Source organism: Tachypleus tridentatus, chromosome 10 (genome assembly GCF_004210375.1).
Source record: "Tachypleus tridentatus isolate NWPU-2018 chromosome 10, ASM421037v1, whole genome shotgun sequence".
In the NCBI taxonomy this organism is placed as follows: Eukaryota; Metazoa; Arthropoda; class Merostomata; order Xiphosura; family Limulidae; genus Tachypleus; species Tachypleus tridentatus.
The window spans coordinates 101972748-101994073 of NC_134834.1; the positions used below are offsets into that span (position 1 = coordinate 101972748).

General features: G+C 35.0%; 2 protein-coding genes across 16 annotated transcripts in view; one reads left to right on the forward strand and one right to left on the reverse strand.

The window, feature by feature from the left end:
• Positions 1-1447: 1447 nt before the first annotated feature.
• LOC143229982 (uncharacterized) lies at positions 1448-8286 on the reverse strand. The gene is made up of 2 exons (XM_076462899.1): positions 6615-8286; positions 1448-4060 (listed from the first exon to the last, which is right to left on the reverse strand). Exons 1-2 carry the CDS (start codon positions 8142-8144, stop codon positions 2864-2866), a joined length of 2727 nt encoding a protein of 908 aa, XP_076319014.1. The 5' UTR covers positions 8145-8286; the 3' UTR covers positions 1448-2863.
• LOC143229983 (uncharacterized) overlaps positions 8256-21326 on the forward strand; it is a 38387-nt gene continuing 25316 nt past the window's right edge. For 4 of the 15 annotated variants that reach the window (XM_076462908.1, XM_076462910.1, XM_076462914.1 and 1 more), the window contains exon 1: positions 8256-8384. In XM_076462908.1, coding sequence (XP_076319023.1) covers positions 8316-8384 — 69 coding nt within the window. In that variant the 5' untranslated portion in view covers positions 8256-8315. Of the gene's footprint in view, positions 8385-8453; positions 9393-21326 lie in introns of those variants that run through there. The other 11 variants (XM_076462900.1, XM_076462905.1, XM_076462903.1 and 8 more) reach the window with 6 other exon arrangements.

Genomic DNA, 21326 nt, shown 5'->3' on the forward strand with positions numbered 1-21326 from the left:
TAAGAAGTGCAGGATCCTCCAGTTGTACCATCCTAATAATGCAGTACAGCCAAATTTTATTCTTGAAGTATTGTTATTCGATGTGCAACTCTTCAACAGAAACGATGCAAACTTTTTTGCAAAGCCCATAATTTGTCTTGGTCCCCAAGTTTTCTTCCAAAATATGAGCAATACTTTTGACAAATTTCATAATGTTTTGTCTTTGTTTCTTTACAACAAATATAACATTTGAGTCATTTCCACAGTGATGAACAAATTATATCGAAACAAAAGAAATAATGTGAAAGTATATGCACAAACAAATACTATCCAGAAATGACATGTCACAAGGCCTGCTAACTGTTTATATACTAATGGCTTGTTTCTTGTGGGTTCTAAAACGATTGATAAGGGTGTCACCTTACAATTGGTCTAGAGGAATCTATATCTAGCAGTTGTCAACATTTTAAACATACCAAAATGTGGCACAATTTCAAAGAAAATGATTCACTTATGTAAAAGTATGTGACATTTTGTGAGAAACCTGTACGTGATGAGAAAAATGGATACCATTTTCAAATTCAGCTTACAGGATTTACAGTAGAACATGTAAAAATTTCAAGACAATAAAACCATTACAGGCCTGTGTTATAAGAGTAAAATAATGTTAGAAATCTATTATACATATATCTTTATCCAACTATTACTGGCTTTTGCTTAAAAATATCTTGATAATTTCTTGTTTTTAAAAATTGACTGATAACTAACTAAACCATCACCTGTTTTCAAAATTGTTTCATAATGTGAGTGTTCCTTGAACCATCACTTGAGAATGGTCCAATTCTGATGTTAATAGCAGTTTGTATGAAGTATCAATCAAAGTTTTCTTGTTTTTCAAACTTCAGTAAGTTCTCACTTGAGAGGTATTCATTTTTGAGACAAAATGGTGTTCGTATAAATAAACAATCTTTTAAGATACATTTGTTTCTAAACTTTAACAAGTGCTAACATACTTCTCAGATCAACTTGTCTCATCAATTTGATATCATAACATACTTTTGTAAGTTATGTACATTTGTTGCAATTTCTTATCACTGTAGTATACTATTGTAACTTCTTTACATAACATTAACAAGTGAAACTTTTTCACAAGTTCTTCTAGTTGCTCTATTGCTTGTGTCACTTTACAATCACCCAAATCTGTTTCTGTCTAATCAGAACTTCATAACAGCCATGGTATGTAACCGAGGTTAAGTCTTGTTAATGGTGTATCCCTACTGTTTTGTAGACCCTACTTCCAGGGATACATTTAAACCAAGGATACATTTTATAATCCTCCAATCTATAAATTGTAATCCAGTGTACTTATATTTGTTGAAATTTTAAAGATTTTGTAAAATATGTTATCTTTCCTCTTTCAGTACAGAAAGGATAGTTTGGTTTAAAATAAAGTTTCAGATGCTTTAAGTTTGGTGAATAAAACTTACAACTTTATTCACTAAACAATGACTGAAAAATGAGCATCATTAGATTTAAGTTGAAGAACGGCACAGACACTTCAAAACTCAGATACTTGTCCAGTTTAAACCATCACACTTGAATTAGGTCTCCTTTCACTTTCTGGGTATAAATTATTATTTGCTAGTTATTTATCTGGCTTGTAATACGAACTTAAAAAACAAAATTGGAATATGACAGTAGTAGGTACAGAGACTCATTCGGCATGGAGTGCATCATTCTGAGATTTTTTTATTACTATTTAGTTATTTTTAGTATTAAAATATGTTGTATCTGAAGAGAGGAATGGTATTCTTTGCAGTGTTAATATACATTATACACATTAATGTTTGTCATCAATTTAATGTAAGTTCTTCATTTCTCAAGTTTGGAAGTATTTTTAGACATTTTCTGTTTGTACCAACCTCCAATTAAAATAAGAGATTGTTTATAGTGACTAGTAAGTGTACCAGTAGTTAGCACTTACACACAACTACAGTACCCAAACACATATTAAACATAAAGAAATTATATGCGGATCAAAATTCCATATGTAAACAGTATATAAAGTAACATAACATACAGTCTACAAAGGATGTACTTTCAGAGACACAACCATTTATGAAGACACATGTTATACTAATCTTAAATACAATAAATCAAAACATAATAAAAAATGTTTGTTTATTCTAATCGAGATGAAACCAAAAAGATTTATGTTCTGAAAGTTTATTACTCATGGCTATTGAACTTAAAATATTCACCAAAAGTACAAAAACTGACTCAATATATATTTATATTTGAAGTTCAAGAATACTGGATTATTTTAAGTAAATATTCAAAAGATATACATACACATACACATACATATATATACTGTATAAATGGAGTTTTAAATTTAAGAACACAGATAACTATTCAACTGAGATATATATTGTACAAGTGAAGTTTTAAATTCAATAATAATTTAAGTAACCATTCAACAGATTTATACTTTATAGTGGAGTTTACAGTTAAATACAAAAATAGATTTATTTCTAAAGCCATCCTGGCAACAGATGTGGAAATATATTTGTTGTTAATTAATTACTATTTTTCATACATATATATACATACTTACATGAATCTGGAAATGCATGTACATTTTTCAGTCATTGTACATTAATAACGAAAAATGAAATAAAGTTCCTAGCCATACATTTTTCACAACAAAAACAGTATCACAGTTACATATAGGAGACTTTCAGACTACAGAAGCAGTTGTAACATTATGATTTCATTTTAAGCAATACATTTACAGTTTTATACAATCTTACCATAAAATGCAAATATGACATTTTTTGGCATGATATAATTTTCATATTCAATGAAGGGCTACACAGAAGGTTTAGTCTGGAAACATACCAGTCAACTTCTGTAGGATTTGTTCTTCTGTGTTTTCTTTAGTTAAGCACTTCAACAGAAATGTTTGTTCCTCTACTGAATCATGTTCTGAATATTTCTCAAGATTCAACATTAAGTTCATTACCTTTCTTAACAGATTCAATTTTTCTACAATAATTCTTGCATTATTAAACAAAGGTATTGAAGTTTTAAGGAGTGACCACTCCTTCACAATTTCTTTAATACCAGATACAGTTGTGCCAGCACTGTTTAAGAGCTCATTCCATTTATCTAAATTGTTTTCATCTTCCAACAACTGACCCTTAACAATATTCTCTGGAGATGACAACATATCTTTCATAACAGGGCTATGATGTTCCTCTGTGTTTCTACTCTTTTCTAATTCAGTTCTTGTCTTTGGTGATTCTTTGCTTCCATTACAGAGTAATAAATTCTCACTATTAAGTTTAACACCTGATTGTTTTAAAATAGAACTATTTGTGTGATTAACATTTGGGGATTTGTCAAAAATGTTCTTATTTTCTGGACAGTAGAGCTTTCTGAATTTCTTAGTTTGCACGTTTGATGGATCTGTAGTGTGAGGACAACTAAATGGTAATGACAATGGTTCACTTTTTGCTTTCACTTCCTCTTCTGATGACACATCACTTTTCCTTTTACCTGACTTCTCTGATGACACATCACTTTTCCTTTCACCTGACTTCTCTGGTGACACATCACTTTTCCTTTCACCTGACTTCTCTGATGACACATCACTTTTCCTTTTACCCGACTTCTCTGATGACACATCACTTTTCCTTTTACTTGACTTCTCTGGTGACACATCACTTTTCCTTTTACTTGACTTCTCTGGTGACACATCACTTTTCCTTTCACCTGACTTCTCTGATGACACATCACTTTTCCTTTCACCTGACTTCTCTGATGACACATCACTTTTCCTTTCACCTGACTTCTCTGATGACACATCACTTTTCCTTTCACCTGACTTCTCTCTTTGTGGCAAGTGATTTGTTTCATCTTCGGTTGTCTGTGATTTGGGCTTGGAATATTCTTCTTCTTCTGAGGTTGACCAGTTTTCATTGAGGTCTTTAAATATATCATGAACTTTAACAGGTGACCCAAATGCTGCATCCAAACATTCCTGAGAAAATGTTCTGAAATTCTTTGTGGAACATTCCTGTGGAAAGGATTAATTTTTAACTGCATCATAACACCACACGTAACACAGTTTAATGAACACTTTAAGGGTAACTATTCTATTCACATAATTCCTAGATCATCTAAATAAATATTCTATCCCAAGCTAAGTAGATCACATTTGAACTACACAGGAAAACATAGTTACAGAATAAAGTGTTTGTTTTGCATTTTTGAATTTTGTGAAAAGCTACAAGGGCCATCTGCACTAGCCATTTATAATTTAACAGTTTAAATACAGAGGGAAGGAAGCTAGTCATCATCACTTACCACCTACTCTTGGGATACTCTATTACAAATGAATAGTGGGATTGACTGTTACCTTATAATGCCCTCATAGCTGAAAGGGTGAGCATGTTTGGTGTGATGGGTATTCAAATGTGCAACCCTCAGATTACAAGTTGAGCTCCCTAGTCATGCCAGACCATCCGTTACACAATAACATAGTGTAAGTAGGAGGACACAATGCTAGTTTGGGCAATTTAGTTAAGTTATTTACTGGGTTAATTTCAAGTTCTAATCAATACAGGTTGCTTCTTTGATTACAAGATGTTAATAACTGAAAACGTTATTCTAAGTTCCCTGCTACTGATGTTGTGGTTGGTGAGTATGCTATACACAGTATTGGTTGTGACAAACACTGTTGGTCCAGAAAGCCTACATGTTTTTAAAACTGAATCAGGTAAGCATTCTCAGGGTTGGAGTTCTGTAATGTATAACAACTGTTTAGAAGATTCTCTATGAGGACCTTGTCATTCATTTCTATTGTATCTGATTTGACCAGGCACTAACATCTTATGTCATGTGCATGTCAACATTGAGTCAAATATAATTATAATTTGAAACAATCTTCATTATAGTGGACATGACTGTGTAACTGGGATAGCTGACAATCTTGGGAGGGTGGATTAAACCAGGCCTTCTTCACATGTAGTTTCTTGTTACATGGTTAGTAGAAAATTAGGTTGGTACCACAAAGCTAAAAAAATGTTCATTAATGCATCCAGAACATTATCCTTGCTGACACATTTGAAAATGTTCTCAAAGTTGGAATGAAAATTAATTAAGACAAAAAACAGTAGTGATTTTCTATACTTTGCTAACATTCTGATAAGATGTATTTTTATTTGAAAAATAAACCATTGTAGCCTTGTACAAGGCTGGTGAAGCATCCCATCTAGTTAAAGTATACTGCATGATGGAGAAAACTTAAAGAATTTACAGCTGGTTTCTATATAATGGAGAGGAATTTGGATAAATACCTAAATGTTTAACATTTTAGGGTTTGAACAGTCTTTCTGTGGGAAGTCTTAATATGTGGTGAAAGAATGAAAATTAAAATTATAAATATTTAATTGATGGGTAATACTTTACCAGACTGATGCACATTGTTGAATAAATTTTGAATTTTATTAATAAAAATAAAAATGTCAATATTATGTTTTAATTGTTATATTTTTAAATGATCAGTGTTTTCAAGGTGGACACTGGTAAGCATTATCCATATTTCACACAGTTATTGTATGTAGTTAAAAAAACAACATGAAAAGGGAATAAGCTGGTCTGTAAACAGTATACAGACACAAGATCATGCATACAGGTTTTCACAATCCAGATTCATGTGTTTCTGTCAGATCAAGATGTGGTAACTTCAGTAAACTTACATTCTGTTTAACTCTTGAGCTGAAGTCATTCTCATCCTATTTGACAGTGAATAATAAAAAACTGAAACTTTCATGACTGTCCGACAGTAACTAGGATTATAATGTTCTTCACACGCATTTAACACAGATATGAACCCTCTAAAGAAAGTGACTGAAGATAAGGCCATTGTCATAGTTGTGGAAAAATCACTCGAACCATCAAGGCAGCGCCCTCTCACTAGAAGTAAGGCTAAAAGAATGCTAGACATACTGACTTGAAAACGTCACTTCAAAGACATTGCAAAGTTCAGTCTACAGAAGGGTTGAGAGGTGGTCTGCTAGGATGGTATTAACTCCTTTTGTCCTGAGAAGAGGACCTAAATGTAATATCTGGATAAAGAATGGTCATGTTACAGTCATACAAATTTTATTTTTTCCGAGTGATTGGCTAAGGAATGGAGTCAGTGTTAGCATTGCTGGAACTCAGTATATGACAGTTTGTTTTCGAGAAACAAATTAATACAAGTTCTGGAAACATAAAGTATTGAAATAAATTACTTTCATCTAAAGTGGACACACACACACAGTGCTTTAGTACCAAGTATATTTTTAAATCTGTCTTTCCATAACATAAATTACTGGGCGTAAAGTGTATGCCACATAATTTTAAAATGTCCTTGTTAACTTAGCTAAGCATCTGTGAGAACCAAAATATATGATACAATATTGTTTGGTATTCATTTCTCTAGTTTCACAACATTTAATATGTACAGGATGCATTATGTTAATTATCACTGTGCAATAATGTTTGTGATTTAACCATACAAAAGATTTCTTTATAAATAGTAACATGGAATTTGGGCTTGATTGGAATAATTCTAACAAACTTACCACTCGAAGTCCCAAATTTTCACATGGAGTCTTCAACTGATGGGCTGCACCCAAAAGTGTGGTATCAAAACTGTCTAATGTTGAACTGTCATCAGTTAATGGTGTAGCTTCTGATGTGTTAGACAACATTTCACAACACAGTTTCTTATCTATATTCTTATGTCTATTTTCTCCTTGGGGTGAGTTTTTATCATTTGTACATGTTGACTCTAAACCGATATTTTGCTGATGTTCAGTGTTTTCTTCTACCTCTTTTAAACCTGTTTTAATGAAGTAAGGACTTTTTACACAAGTTTTCCCCAGGTTATTCTTGTTATAAGCTGTATCTTCAAGAGCTGTTTCAGATACAGAATATACCGGTGCCTGACTATTTTCTTTATTATTCACAGGGTAAGTATCAGTGGAACATTCTTTTGAACTGACTTTACCAACTCTTTCAAGGACCAACTTTTTATCAACAGTTCCAGTTATGTTACGAGTTTTATCTTCTGACTCTGATATAACAGTCTTCTCATTACTACTTGTTTGTGCTTTCTGCTTCTTTATTGTTTCAGTCATGAGTTTTGGTAAATGTGTTATATCAACAACTGTACTAAGACGTCGAAGATGGGTTGGCGAGATCCTGTATTTAGAGATATTTGGAACTATTCTTTTGAGGAAGCGTTCTTTCATAGACTGCCAAGTGTGGTTTGTAAGACTTATTCTTTCCATATCTTTCCAGATAACAGTTCCTTTTACATTTCTATATGCAATGCTACCATCTTCAAAAATATAATCAATAATTTTTTGGTCTTCTTCAACTGTATAGCAGTTTTTATCACCCAAACTGAAAACAGAGCCAGCTAAAGACTCACGGTCTGCTTCAGGAAATTCTTTACTGATATTGTGTAGCTTCAAGTTTTCACGACTCAGATATCCCTTTTCATTCTTTGATTGCATAAACTTCTGTATCTGTGATGTTGATAAGTTAAAATCTTTCAACTTTGGATATATTTGTTTTAGAAAATGTTCCTTCATTGACTGCCAAGTCCTATCTGGTAATACATTTCTAAATTCCATGTCTTTCCATAAACGAGTTCCCTTAATTTCTGTATACCGGTTTTTTGTACATATAAAATTAATAATTGCTTGTTGATCTTCTACTGAATACTCTTTTCTTGACCTTGTGTTTTTTGCTTTCGTACGTAATATAAATTCATTTTTGTTATTCATGTTATTTGATTCTGTATCACTGATATCACTAACTTCTTCGGTTTCCATTTTGATCACATAATCTTCTATGTTTAAAAGCGTGTTTTTTTCCACACAGTCTACAATATATTTAGACCTTACGGTATTTTCATCACATGTCAGAACTCTGCTTCCTGGCTCTACCAATTTATAAGCATCAGACGTCAATTTACTTGTAACAACACCTCCTCCATGTTCGATTAACGGTCTCAGTTTTTCCTTTTCGGTTGATGGACGCATATAAAACTGCATCGGTGTTCCGTTTGCTTTCACAAATAAAACTTTGCTGTGTTTTAACATTTTTTAAAAAGCGTTTTAAACTTTAACTTTAAACCTAGACTAAAGTTCCAAGTACGGGTCTAATGTTGGAGCCTAACGTTACCATTAATAAATTCATCAACCTCTTTACATACCTTCGAACGACTTTAGGCGCCAGAGGGCTGAGATAGAAAGGTACAAGTCGGATCAAAGATGGCGGAAGAAAATGGTGTACGTAATGCTAAAGAGGACAGTACGGGAAAAGGAGAGTCGTTGACTGAGGTAGCATATTAAATTGTGTTTGCTGTCATATATAGTTTAAATAATTGTTCTTCAACGTCTGACAATTCATCTAATTCAGCTTGGTTCTATAATGAATTTTAAAATTGAGTTCTATAATATACTATAGACTGCTTTCGTCTCTTCATAACTTCGGCGGGAACCTAATAACTTAGAGACGTCGTCCTCTCGCTATTATTTGTACCAGTTTTAGAGCATGTGCTATGTTTCAAGTAGTACGCACGTATGTTGAGTTCTATGGTTTACGGTTAGTGATATAAATAATTTTTGTTAGTATTGACCGTATTTGAGCATCCATCTAATTAACAGTTAATTATGTTAGCAAAACATTGTACCTTTAAAACAGTGTTATTTCTGTATATATTAGGATGTTGCAATGAGTATTTTAAATTTATCCTAACTGTAGCCCCTAGGACTTGCTAAGTTATCTGTCACTTTACTACTTAGGAGTACATGAGTATTTACTGATGATTTAGTCTGTGGCAATTTCCTTATTATCACAAGCGTTGTTCAAAAATACAATTTTAGATTGGAAGGCTATGGATATAGTGCTTCATAAATTAATATGTATCTTCAAAATATTACATTTAGTGGAGCAAAGGTAGCTCGGTACTGGATTGATGGAAACCTTGCAAACTTTGAATTTACGTGGATTAGATTATTCTATCACTGGATAAGCTAGTTAAATGGATTTAGGGTAGGTTTGGTTAAAAAAAAAATCCCGTGTACATTGGGCAAATTAAATAATTGATAGACTTTAGTTGCTATAGTTTTCCAGAAGGTTTTGAACTATGTGATGAAGTAGGCTAACATGTAGTAAATGCATGACCTTTAAATCTTAATGGAAAAACGGTCATGCATAATGTTTGTCAGAATATTTATATGCAAAAACGGCTCGTTTGGGTTGAGAAAATATTTTACATAGAAGAGCGAACAACGTTTCGACCTTCTTCGGTCATCGTCAGGTTCACAAAGAAAGAGGTAAAAGAGGTAATGTTTGTCAGAATAATTATAACTTCTTAGAGAAAATGAAATTAAATTTTCCATTACATAAATTACTGGACATGAGAGATATTTGGCTCTTGTCCCATTTCTTACTGTGCTAAACTTGTAATTTTGTCTTCATTATCCATTCAGATTATTTTCAAACTTTGCCTGTCATGGCGAGGTGATTAGGATAATTGATTTGTAAGCCCTTCCCACCAAATATAACCATCATTTCAGCCTTGGAGGTATTATAACATTATGGTCAATTCCATTGGCTGTGAGTGGTGATGACCAGCTGATGGCTTGTGCATGTAGTTTGTGTAGTTTTGCATGAAATTAAAAACAAAACCATTTTCACACTTTAAAGATAATATTTTTATTGGATTTCTTTTCTATAGGGGAAATAAAACTACATCAGCAGGAGATGTGCATATTTTTATCATTTAAATTTATTACCTTTGTCCTATTACTTTAGTTCAATACCAACAAGGTTGATTTATAAATATTATTATTGCCTTAATAATTTTGAATATTTCAGTTAGGTCATTTCCCTTTTACTTTTTGTGAGAATGGTGTAATTCCAAACTATCCACAGATAATGAATGACTCATTCATCTCCAGTTTCATTGTAGTAGCCCTTTTAACAGCTCAGTTTTCTTCCTAAGGCAAGAGGTCCAAAACTTTATATAGTATTCCATATGAGACCCAAATAGCATCTTTAGAATTGATTGGAAAAGATAAGTTCTAAGCTATTTAAAACAAATTCTCTAAATTATTTTAGACAACTTAAATTAGTAAGTATTAAGGCAACAAAGATTTTGGATTGTAGGTGTATAAACATGTCAAAGGTCACATTTAAGTACAGTTGACATTTGTTGTCTAGCTATTTGATGAGGTTTCATATTTGTTTTTTCCTTAGGCTGTCTTGGGGATTAGTTGATTATATAATGTTCTTAATTTTCCTTTTAGTTTGATACTATGAGAACTAGTGAAGGTGAGATAGAACATTTGGGAATGTTTGGATTTTTGGAATAATTTAAACTGTATTAAGATTTTTGAATATATGTTTGTTGTTGAATGTTGGAGGGAAAGTATTTTTATGAAAATGTTTTTTTATCACTGTTTGCATGAAAATTACAGTAATAGCTGCTAATTTTATAAGCATTATGGATCAGGATGATTATTAAGTTCATTTTGTAACAGTCAGGTAAAATTTTTATCAGGTTTATCAAGTCTCATTATTTTTTCTCACCACTTGAATTTGGAAGATTCTTCTTTACTGTGAATTCTGAAACTTATGTTACCACTTTCGAGTAACTAGAGTTCTTTCTCAAGCCTCATATGAGGGCTGTTTGATGGTGGATTTTTCCACTGGGAGATTGAACCTTATGTCAGTCAACCTTTATCCCTACACCTTGTCCCAATTCCTCCAAAACAAATAGAACCTGCACCTGATCAGACTGGTTGTTACTTGAATACTATATTTTTACACCCTGATTATGCCATACCTTCCCATCTTCTGCCTGAGAAATGAGTTAGAGCTAATAAGGTCTTTTTTTATTTTATTTCTCGAGAATGTGACATTTTATTTTTCTTCTATTCTTATGAGACCTTCTCCCTTACTACACGGCCAGTCCCTCCCTTTGGTTTTTCCTTCCTCTCATGATATTTAGGTGCATGCTGATCAACTTGTCTTGCAATTAAGTAATGGGAATAACATGCCTTGCCTTCCATGGGCTTCAGGTCAGTTTTCATGCTGACTATTCCTTTTTGGACTTACAGTTGTTAGGTTCTGTATAAGCTGTTTGGGAAGCAGCTCCAAAATCATCTGTAAGGGTGACCCATGTGTGGTATTCTTGTCTCTGACTTACCCTTACGTGTGACCCATGTGTGTTATTCTTGTCTCTGACTTACCCTTACGCGTGACCCATGTGTGTTATTCTTGTCTCTGACTTACCCTTACGCGTGACCCATGTGTGTTATTCTTTTCTCTGACTTACCCTTACGCGTGACCCATGTGTGTTATTCTTGTCTCTGACTTACCCTTATGACACTTTTATGATATCTTTCTTTACACCTCAACTCGGACATTCTCCACAGTAATACTGAGGACTTTTCTAGGGATACTTTTTCCTATCATTCCTCCACACTAGTTTGTTTGTCAACTTAAGCTTGGGCTTTGCAGATGTGGTTTTCTGTTCTTGGGACCTTCTAGGTTATGATGTGATTTTAGCTCAGGCTTTTTATCAACTGACTTTTTTTTGGTATTCACATATGGCTTAATTTCTGTGCCAATATATTTTTGACACAGTCTTGGAAATACTAGAGCCACTTGTGGCATCAGTCCAACAGAATCTACTCTTATCAATATTGTTGCACAATTTCTCTTCCCAACTCTTACCCATCTCTTCTTCTTGGGGTGCTTCTTCTCAACAATTTTTTTTCAACAACCCATTTCACATCTCTAACAGTACCAGTGTCTACCTATTAAGTTATGGTTTGGTGGGAACTGAGTTTGTCAATTTTATTCATTGATGATCAATGGGTTTTTCAGGTTTTATCAGAAGGATTTGTGATCCCCTTTCTTTTCCCATCTTCTTTTTCTGTTTTCTTCTGTCCTGTTCGTGATCCTGTGACCACTCAGCATCTGACAGAAGCAATTTGGAAATTGCTATTCAGCAAGTCTTTTGAATCTATTCTTCATTTTTCAATAGGTTTTTACTCCTGACTTTTTGTTGTTTACAAGAAAACTGAGAACTGAAGGCTGATCATAGATTTATCATGCCTCAACCACTTTTTTTACCTGACCCAATTTACTATGGAGCAATTTTTCACCTTGAGGTGGTCATTTTCTCTGGGTTTGTGGATGTAGCCAGTTCTTGTCTCCACAAACCTATATCAAATTGGTCACATTCTTATTATTGGTTTGTCCATCTCGGAGTGGTTTATCGATTTCGAGCCTTACTGTTCAGACTTGCTTCAGCCCCAGACATGCCTATTTCTCCCCTGTGTAGGCCTGGCATGGCCTAGCGCATTAAGGCGTGCGCTTTGTAATCTGAAGGTCGCGGGTTGGCGCCTGAGTCGCACCAAAACATGCTCGCCCTCCCAGCCGTGGGGCGTTATAATGTGACGGTCAATCCCACTATTCGTTGGTAAAAGAGTAGCCCAAGAGTTGGCGGTGGGTGGTGATGACTAGCTGCCTTCCCTCTAGTCTTACACTGCTAAATTAGGGACGGCTGGCACAGATAGCCCTCGAGTTGCTTTGTGCGAAATTCCAAAACAAACAAACAAACAAAATTCTCCCCTGTGTTTGAACCTCCATCTTTTTATGGACACATGGGGTGACAGTCAGGAAGTTTCAGGTTATTTTTCTGTTGATGAAAGCACTTTGCATATCAATGATCTCGTACTTCTAGCTGTACATCAAACATTGAATTAATTTCTTCTTTTTGCCTAACATTGTTTGGTGATGGTTTATTCTGACAATTCTGTGTTGGTGATGCATATCAATATTTTTTCCTATACTGGGCCTACAGTCAGTATATCTTATTGCATGTCATGTGCTTGATGTTTTCATTCTTGTTGTATGTTGTCTTGACTGGATATATGAGGTGGGGTGACCCTTAGAACCACTTGTTTTTGGGGAGCTTTGCAGTTAGTGGGGTTTTCCCCATGTGGATGCATTAGTTACGGGTCTCTATCACAATTTACTTCTTTTTTGATTACTGGTTCCTTGTCATCAGATGTCTTCAATTGCAATTGATGTCTTCAACCATGATTAATCTCACAAATCCTTCTATTTGATTACTTCATCTGGTTATCTCTCTCATACATATCACTCTTTGCTGGGTCCTTCTAAATGGCCCTTATTGGCCAGCTATGCTGTGATTTCCACAGTTACAGCTACTCTCCTTTCCTGTGAATCTTCCATCATTTCCTTACCTTTTTCATCTACCCTGTCACTGGTTCTACATTCTACTCTTCATGTCCTGCATCTTCACACTTGCTTTTTATCTGGTCCTTGGCAAGGAGATTCTGTTTCCTCCATGGCAATGTATCAACCCAAGTGGAAGGTGTTTTGAAGTAAGTATACAATTTGGGGACTTCCCACTGCCCAGTCTACTGTGGCTCAAATGGTGGAATTTCTCACTTGATTATTTGACCAGGAATCCTTAGACTTTTCACTTATAGGTTATCAGACAGCTTTATCACATAGATTTTTACTTAACCTGTATCTACCATGATGCTGTATTATTTCTGTTTGTATTGCCTTCCACCTGAGGCTATTTTTTAGACTTCATATACTTTGCTTTTCAGGGTCATCCATTGCACTGTCTCAGGTGATGACATTTCTCATGATTCTCCACTACCTTTTCCCTTTCTTCTAGTGGAGTATGGGAGTCCTTATCACTTTCCAGTTTCCAACTGCTTGGGTAGTCGACTGTGGAGGCTTCTTCCTTAATGGATTCCACACAAAGCTGGCTATAACCATTCAGTTCAAAGTATGGCAGTGGTGTTCTGCATGTATATATGACTTATTGTCCTCCTGTTTGAAATATACAATTGCAAAGGAGTGATACATGAAAGTGTAGTTCACCTCAACAATTGAGAGCTCTCATCCTACCCTTGCATAGATAGTGGTACAATGGGGCTGGGTTTTGGATTTGAATAGAACCAATTAACACATCGTCACACATGCTTTGGGTTGCCTCTTTCTCCTTTGATTTCCTTCGTTTCTGTTATGGTTACAGAAGTCGTGTGTGAGACGGTTCTGGTTTTGTCCTTTGGTTTTTCTTTATCCTATCTTAATATGTGGATGTTATTGCTTTTTGATTGGTTCATGTAAGTTCCTGGTTGGGGAAGTTGTATACACAAGACAGACAATATGATGTTGCCTTGTAAAAAGTTTCAGACGGATCTACTGAAGGAAAAACAAATTACGTTAAGTCATTTGCTTCCAATCTTTGTGTTGAAACAATTGATTAACTGCTTGGATTTTGTATATTGAAAACAGTCCATTGAGAAAGAATATGAAATGTTTATTAAAGTGTAAAATAACCCAATAAAATAAAAGTACTCCATAATCGTGTTTGCTAAGTTTTTGTCACATTATTTAAAATTGCATTGCTCTTGATAAAATCAAATACACTGATTTCTTTCCAAATTTTGAAAAGTTACTGACTGGTTTTAAAGTTTATTTGTTTGGATGTAGTTTTATCAACTTTGCCACTGAAATATCGGGTTTTCATACTAATCAGTTTATAAAATTTCGTGGTAGTTTGACAGATGAAGCATTAGCTTTAAGTAGGTTAAAACATTATGATAACTTAATGATGTTAAATTTTTAAAAATGTCATTCCCAATGAACAAAATTACTTTGATCAAGTCTATGCTGCTTTAAATTATTCTAGTTGCTTAAACTTTTATTTCTTAAACACTTACATCTTCTCACACTGCTTTATCCTGATAAAAATTTTCTCTGTCCATTTAAGCAATGATATAATCTTATCTCATTTGCTTCAGCCTTTCTACCTCACTGTATTGCCCATAGCTATTTAAAATAGTGTGAATTTTTCCATTTATGCCAGTATGTCCCCGAAACTAGATCTTTATATGTTACTATTTTCTGTTAATTTTTCTCAATGGAAGAATATTACTACAATGACTTTACATGCTTATATTATGTGTTGTATATTTTTAGTTATGTTTTGCTCAGTTTTTGGGCATGTATTATTAGGTTTTCAATTTATGGTCTACTTTTTTAATTTCAATATATTAAAAACAAACTTTGGGGATGTTTTGTATGAGTTCTCATGGTCATTCTCTGATATAGAGTCTCCTGTTGTCTTTGTACAGATATCTGATGTTTCTTCTGTAGGCTCAGAGGTTGTACTTGCAAGGGTCCAGAAGGCAGACTGGTGAAAATTTAGATTCTCTATTTTATGGCTCCTTCTTTGCTCAGATAGCTAATCACGAGATGGACAGACATCCTGCTTTTTACATCATTTTTTCAACTAGTACACTGAGTTTCTGATGCCTTGAGATTTATCCTTGTATGGGAAAAGTCATTTGGCTGATTACTTCATATGTCCATCTCTGTCAGACATTGCTGCACATGTTCAAAGAGTTGCAGATCAATTAAATGAGGCTGCTGCCACATCTTGTCCTCTCTGTGTGTTGGATCAGTATGTCTTAGCTTTTAATTGTTTTGAGACCCTATATTTAAATTCTTAGAGATTTGATCCTGTTTGGGGGGCCTGATGATCTTAACTTTACACACTTGTTTCCAGTATGCAACTCTTTCTTACAACAGTTTTGAGTTTATTTTTGTTTCCTGAGCTATTGCTGGTCTTCTGCACAATTTTCTGAGGATCTTAGCACTTATTGGGTTATATTTTAACTCTCTCCTCTTTCTCTTGGTTGGTTTGTTGCTGAGATATTTTGTAGAAAAATGCCTTGTTTGATAGCCTTTGACCTCCTTCTTTAGCTTTTAGAAGTCTCAGAGATGTTTCATTTTGCAGATATTCAGTTTTTTAAACACTGGCCTTCTGCCTTTCTCAGTCTTCTAATTGATCATTTACTGCATCTCCCATTAAATTTTTTGGACCTCCATGTTCTATTAGAACTCGGGGCACATTCTTCCCATATCAGCAGGCATCCTATGCTCATGTGGCTAAGAGGACAGTTCTGTGGGGGCTTGACTGAGGTGATTTGGGTCTGTATGGAAGATTTTTACTTCTAATCAGGTTGTTATCAGAGGTTTGGTCTCTCATTTCATGTTTCTTCCTCCATTGTTATTTTGTAACAGTTCCCCTTGGTTCTCTTCTTTTAATTTTAAGGTCTTTCTGGGATCTAAACATCCACTCATATGTTTGCCATGTGTGGTGACCCATGAGGGGGAGGAGAGGATCCTGGTAGTTAAGGGGTTCAATCCTAACACACCACTTTGGCCTTGAATTCCTGTAGATGGACGGCCTTTGGGTGGCTCCCTCCCTAGGGCCAGTCGGCTGGTCCACTTGGGCTATGGTCCACCAAGTACCAGCATTGGATGTTCTCAACAGGTGTTGTGGACTTTGTATCTGATGTTGGCATTTGGGTACATTACTCACAAAACCCTGTCATTGCTGCAGTATCCTTGTTTGGCATTGTAGTGTGACCCCCCGTAGGGCTCCATAGGGGTCTTAGGGCATCAAAATATTCTTTTTTTATTATGGATCCTCCAAATAAAAGCTTAAATAAAATAGTGAAAAACCGTGCATAGGTAAATGACCACATCTTGAAGATTCTGAGCAGCAATCTTCAACACTTGTAGCTCATTTTCTGATACCACATACTCTTTCAGACAAACTTTCAGGGCATATGTCTCCCTTTTTTATTCAGAAGGGACTAGAGGGACTTGCTGGCTCTCCAAAGTCAGTAAGAAAGCTTTGCTATGGTGACATATTGTTGGAAACATCCACATCTCAACACAGTGAACTCCTCTTGCATTCAGAGGCAATTGGGGATATACCTATTGAGGTTATACCTCATGCTACTTTGAATTCATCAGGAGGAGTTATTGTTGAGAGGGATTTGAAGAACATCCCCAAGTCAGAGATTCTCAATGGTTTCTCCACTCAAGGAGTTTCTGTGGGAGGCATGTCTCCACTCACAAAGATGGAATTATAATGCTGACCAGTGTCTTCATTCTGACATTTACATCACTGTGTCCACCTGCCACCATCAAGGCAGGTTATCTTAATTGCAAGGTACAGCCATACATTCCAAACCCTTTCAGATGTTTCCAGTGTCAACAGTTTGGTCACTTGAAAACGTCATGTCATGGTTCTTTGACATGTGATTGTTGTGGTGGGATGGAGCATGATGCCTATGAGTATGAAATGGACCTTCGTTGCATCAATTGCAATGGCTCTCAGTTGTCTCACTTTTGTTTTTACCCTAAATGGTTGGAAGAAAAAGAGATGCAGTGTTTGAAGACAATTCAAAACATTGCTTACCCTGAGGCTCAAAAGTTGCTGTCCTCCACTTCATCTTGGACGTATGCTGTTACACTTTGTTCAACTACTACAGTGGGAGTGCAGACACATGTCTCTGTGCCTCCAAAAGAATCATTCTCAAACCAAATGAAAAGTCTTTTGACCTCTATGGTTAAAAAAGTTGATGAATCAATGTTAACACCCATCTCTGTCCCTAACATACATTCCAGCAAACTCCAAGATCCACTTCCTTTGGTTCCAGGTACAGGCATTTCCTCGGGTACATCTTCTCCCACCCAAAGATGCAAAACAATTACTCAATCACATTGTCAGTTGCTGGAATCCTCTTCCAACAACAAAGACCTGCCAAATCAACCCAGGGCAGGATCCATGGAGGTCGACATACCTCCCTTGAATGAAGCCAATAATGAAAAACAAGACATGGTTGTACACAGAAGGGCTGTCCACCCAGTTTGCCTACACATAAACAAAAAGCCACTTTGATACAATTGTTCTCTCGAGGTGTATGCTCTAATCTGGATGACATCAAAGCACTGATTGCTTCCTACCATCCTGTATGTCTTTCCTTTCAGGAAACAATTCTGAAACCTGCTAATACAGTCACTTTTTGGCAGTTCTCTTTGTACAGAAATGACAAGCTGTGTGATGAACAAGTGCATGGAGGGGTAGCACTGTTGGTTGATCAGCATTTGCCCACCATGTCTTTGCCACTTGGCACTCCCTTGGAGGCTGTAGCCATCCATATTTCCTTGGGTTTTACCATCACTGTTTGTTCTCTCTACCTGTTGCATGGAGAAACCTATGATCAATTAGTGCATGATGCTCTCATTGAACAATTGCCATCTCCCTTTTTAATCCTGGGGGACTTTAATGGACATCATCCCCTCTGGGAAAGTGCTGATATTGATGAGAAGGGTTGCTCCATAAAGTGTATGCTCTCTGATCACAACCTTTCTCTTTTCAATAGCAGTTTTTATACTTATTTTCATGTACCTAGTCAGTTCTTTACTGCTACTGTGCTCTAAATTTCCTCCCACATTCGCTATTCTCCCACTTTTCATGGAGGGTTGACAATAACCCATGAAGCAGTGCGACTATTCCCCCATTTCTCTTAGTGAAGTGTGGGAGTCCTTAACACACTTAATTTCCAGTTGTTGGAATGGTGGACAAAGGTTCATTCCTCTTGAGTAATGCTCAAACTTATTATTCCTCTCAAAGAGAAGAGGTTAAAGCTGAGTGCCAGATCAGGTAATCTCTGTTTCTTCACTTTGAGTAAGGCATGACAAGTCCCTTAATTCCAAGTTTGGTTTGTTGCATTTTGCATTTCTTCAAATTGTGGTGAGGGTTTGTCCACTTTTATGTTGCTTGACTTCTTAATTCTGATGACTCAAATAATATTGCATGGCTAAACTAAACCAAACAGTACACCAGTCCTCATCCCATAACCACTAAACCTTGAGTCTTGATTGTGGCCTCAGTCATATATATTCAAGGACGAAATATGTTCCTCGTCTGCCTGTTTGGGGTCTGCACAAATTCTTGTTCTTCTAATGATGATGAGATTTTGCCTCTATGGTCAGTTGGCAAGTAGCATGCTTGTTCCAGAAGTTATGTGGGCTCTGTTGGTGTGCTAATTACTATATCTCATTTTCACATGCACATTTTCTATGCAGGTGTGTTCTGTATGGACTTTTTCCATCACTAACTCCTCCACATTGTCAATTTGTAATTGAAGGTGAGTGTATTTTAGAAGTTAATATTTTCCTCTATGTATTTCTAATAACACCTCAACTCCCTATAAAATGGACAGTTTCAGGTCTGTTAATTTTGAACCATATCAAAAGTGAATAGTAAGTAACAATGAGGAACTTGTATAAGGGGCACATTAATGTAGATGGAGAGAATCCCAAGATATAAATTGCATGTGCAATATAGTGCAATATGTTTAAAAAATATTAACTTTCAGATGAAGATCCAATCAAACAAAATGAGCTTCAGACTCCTATTTGAATGAATGAAAGAAAACATTATTTCTTAGCAACTGTATTAGACTTGTGGGATCACACGGTGGTATTGTATACAATTTGCCTGAATTATATAAAACAGGTATGCTGATTAGGCCTGTTGTATCTGACATAGGACAACAGTTCTAAATTAGATTTGTAAGTACTTTGTTATTTCCACATACAAAGAATGGCTGGTGCCATTATAGCATGCAGTATATTTTATTTTATTATTTATTAATAATCATTGTGAAAAAGCATGAAAAAATGTTGAATAAATGGTATATATGTCATATAATTCTTGTTATCAATGGTAAAACTAGCATGTTACACATTAGCATAGTATTAACGTGAAGTTTGGCACCCGTTATGAGGACAGCGAAGTACAGACCTGTGTTTCCTATTTCTGTCATGTTTTCTGTTGCATAACACTATCACATCGATGACAAGGCTCTGCTTCTTGTGGTGCGTCCAGAAGATTGTTTTCATGTAAAAATGCATGTACTGTTTCTTCTGTTAAGATGACACTTCTGTAGAAATTTTTCAACAGCAATGTTTAGGGTAAAATGTGTTTAACTGATGTTCTTATCTTGAAATTTTGAAGCAAGTTCAGTTTGAGTCATGCCAGGTAAGGTCACGTCAAGTGTGGTCTGAATGGTCCCGGTAGACAGCAAGCTATAGTTGCACTAAATGACTTTATTATCAAGGATTGTTTTTGTTTCTTTGATTTTGTTATAACTGAAATTTGATCAATCATTGCACTTTACTAGTTTTTGTGTGGTTGTAATACACTAATACTGAACCTTTAATCAAACTTGGTTTATTATGACACTAAAAGTAATGGCTTAACTAAAAATCAGTTCACCAAACTTATTGAAATTGTGACCAGAAAATTTCACTTTTGTGTTTGAGAATAAGATATGATCAAACTGATGGAATGGTTGTGGGCTTCTCACTAACTCTCATCTTGTCTAACTTAATTTTATGTCAGCACAAAACTAATTGGCTGTAGTCCTGTTTATTTGAGTTGTAACAGTCAATAAAGGATCACATGGATAACACTTTTATTGAATTTGTAGATCAGAGTTATCAAAAATTCTAAGACTAAATTCTTAACACAGGAATGTCAGTTGTGCAGATGAACAAAGAGAAACCAAATGACATTTTTTTTAGGTCCAAAGGTTGTCAACCTGAATAACATTTTCTAGTATGTATTATTAATACAGTTTTACTATATTGTTACAAAGTAACTTTAATAATAATCATGCTTATTGATAGAGCTTATACGCTTGTCAGTTCTTACTGTAATTTTCATGTAATCAGTTTGATAAAATGTTTGATCAAAAATGATTTCCTTCTAGCATTCATCAACAAACATTTTTTTGAATATCTTAACACAGCTTAAATTATTCCTAAGACTCCACACTTCAACATTTCCAAATGTCCTATCTCACTATCACTGGTTCTCATGGTATCAAACTAAAAGGAAAAATCAAGAACATTTTATAATCAACTAATAAGAAATTTTCAAATGAAACAATTATGTGTGTGTTTTTTGTTTTCAAAGACAGAATATCTCCTTCAAAGAAGTCACTTGTGAGGAATCAGTATATGTGTTCATGCTGTAGACATGGCTGTCTACCAGAATGAAGGAGCATGAACAGAAGATTCCTTCCAACAATTAGAATTTACAACAATCTAAACAGTACTGTAGTAAAAGGCCAAACATAAAACAATAAGACCTGGGAAAGATGAAGAGATGCTAAGGTCAAAAGAAACCCCATTAGTTCAATAAATGAAATCTGCATTATATGACAAGCTAACTATGACACATTATCTCAGACTGTTATAAACTTATCATGTCTAAAATGAGCAAAATATGAAAACTGAAACTTTTTCCAAAGAAAATTGCTAATTCACTCTGCAAGGTGCTGATT

Excerpts from the sequence above, each read along its gene's own strand:
- LOC143229982 (XM_076462899.1), bottom strand. The coding sequence starts at position 8,144 with ATGTTAAAACACAGCAAAGTTTTATTTGTGAAAGCAAACGGAACACCG. Across the intron at positions 4,061-6,614 it reads AAAATTTGGGACTTCGAGTG|GAATGTTCCACAAAGAATTT; the intron begins GTAAGTTTGTTA and ends TCCTTTCCACAG.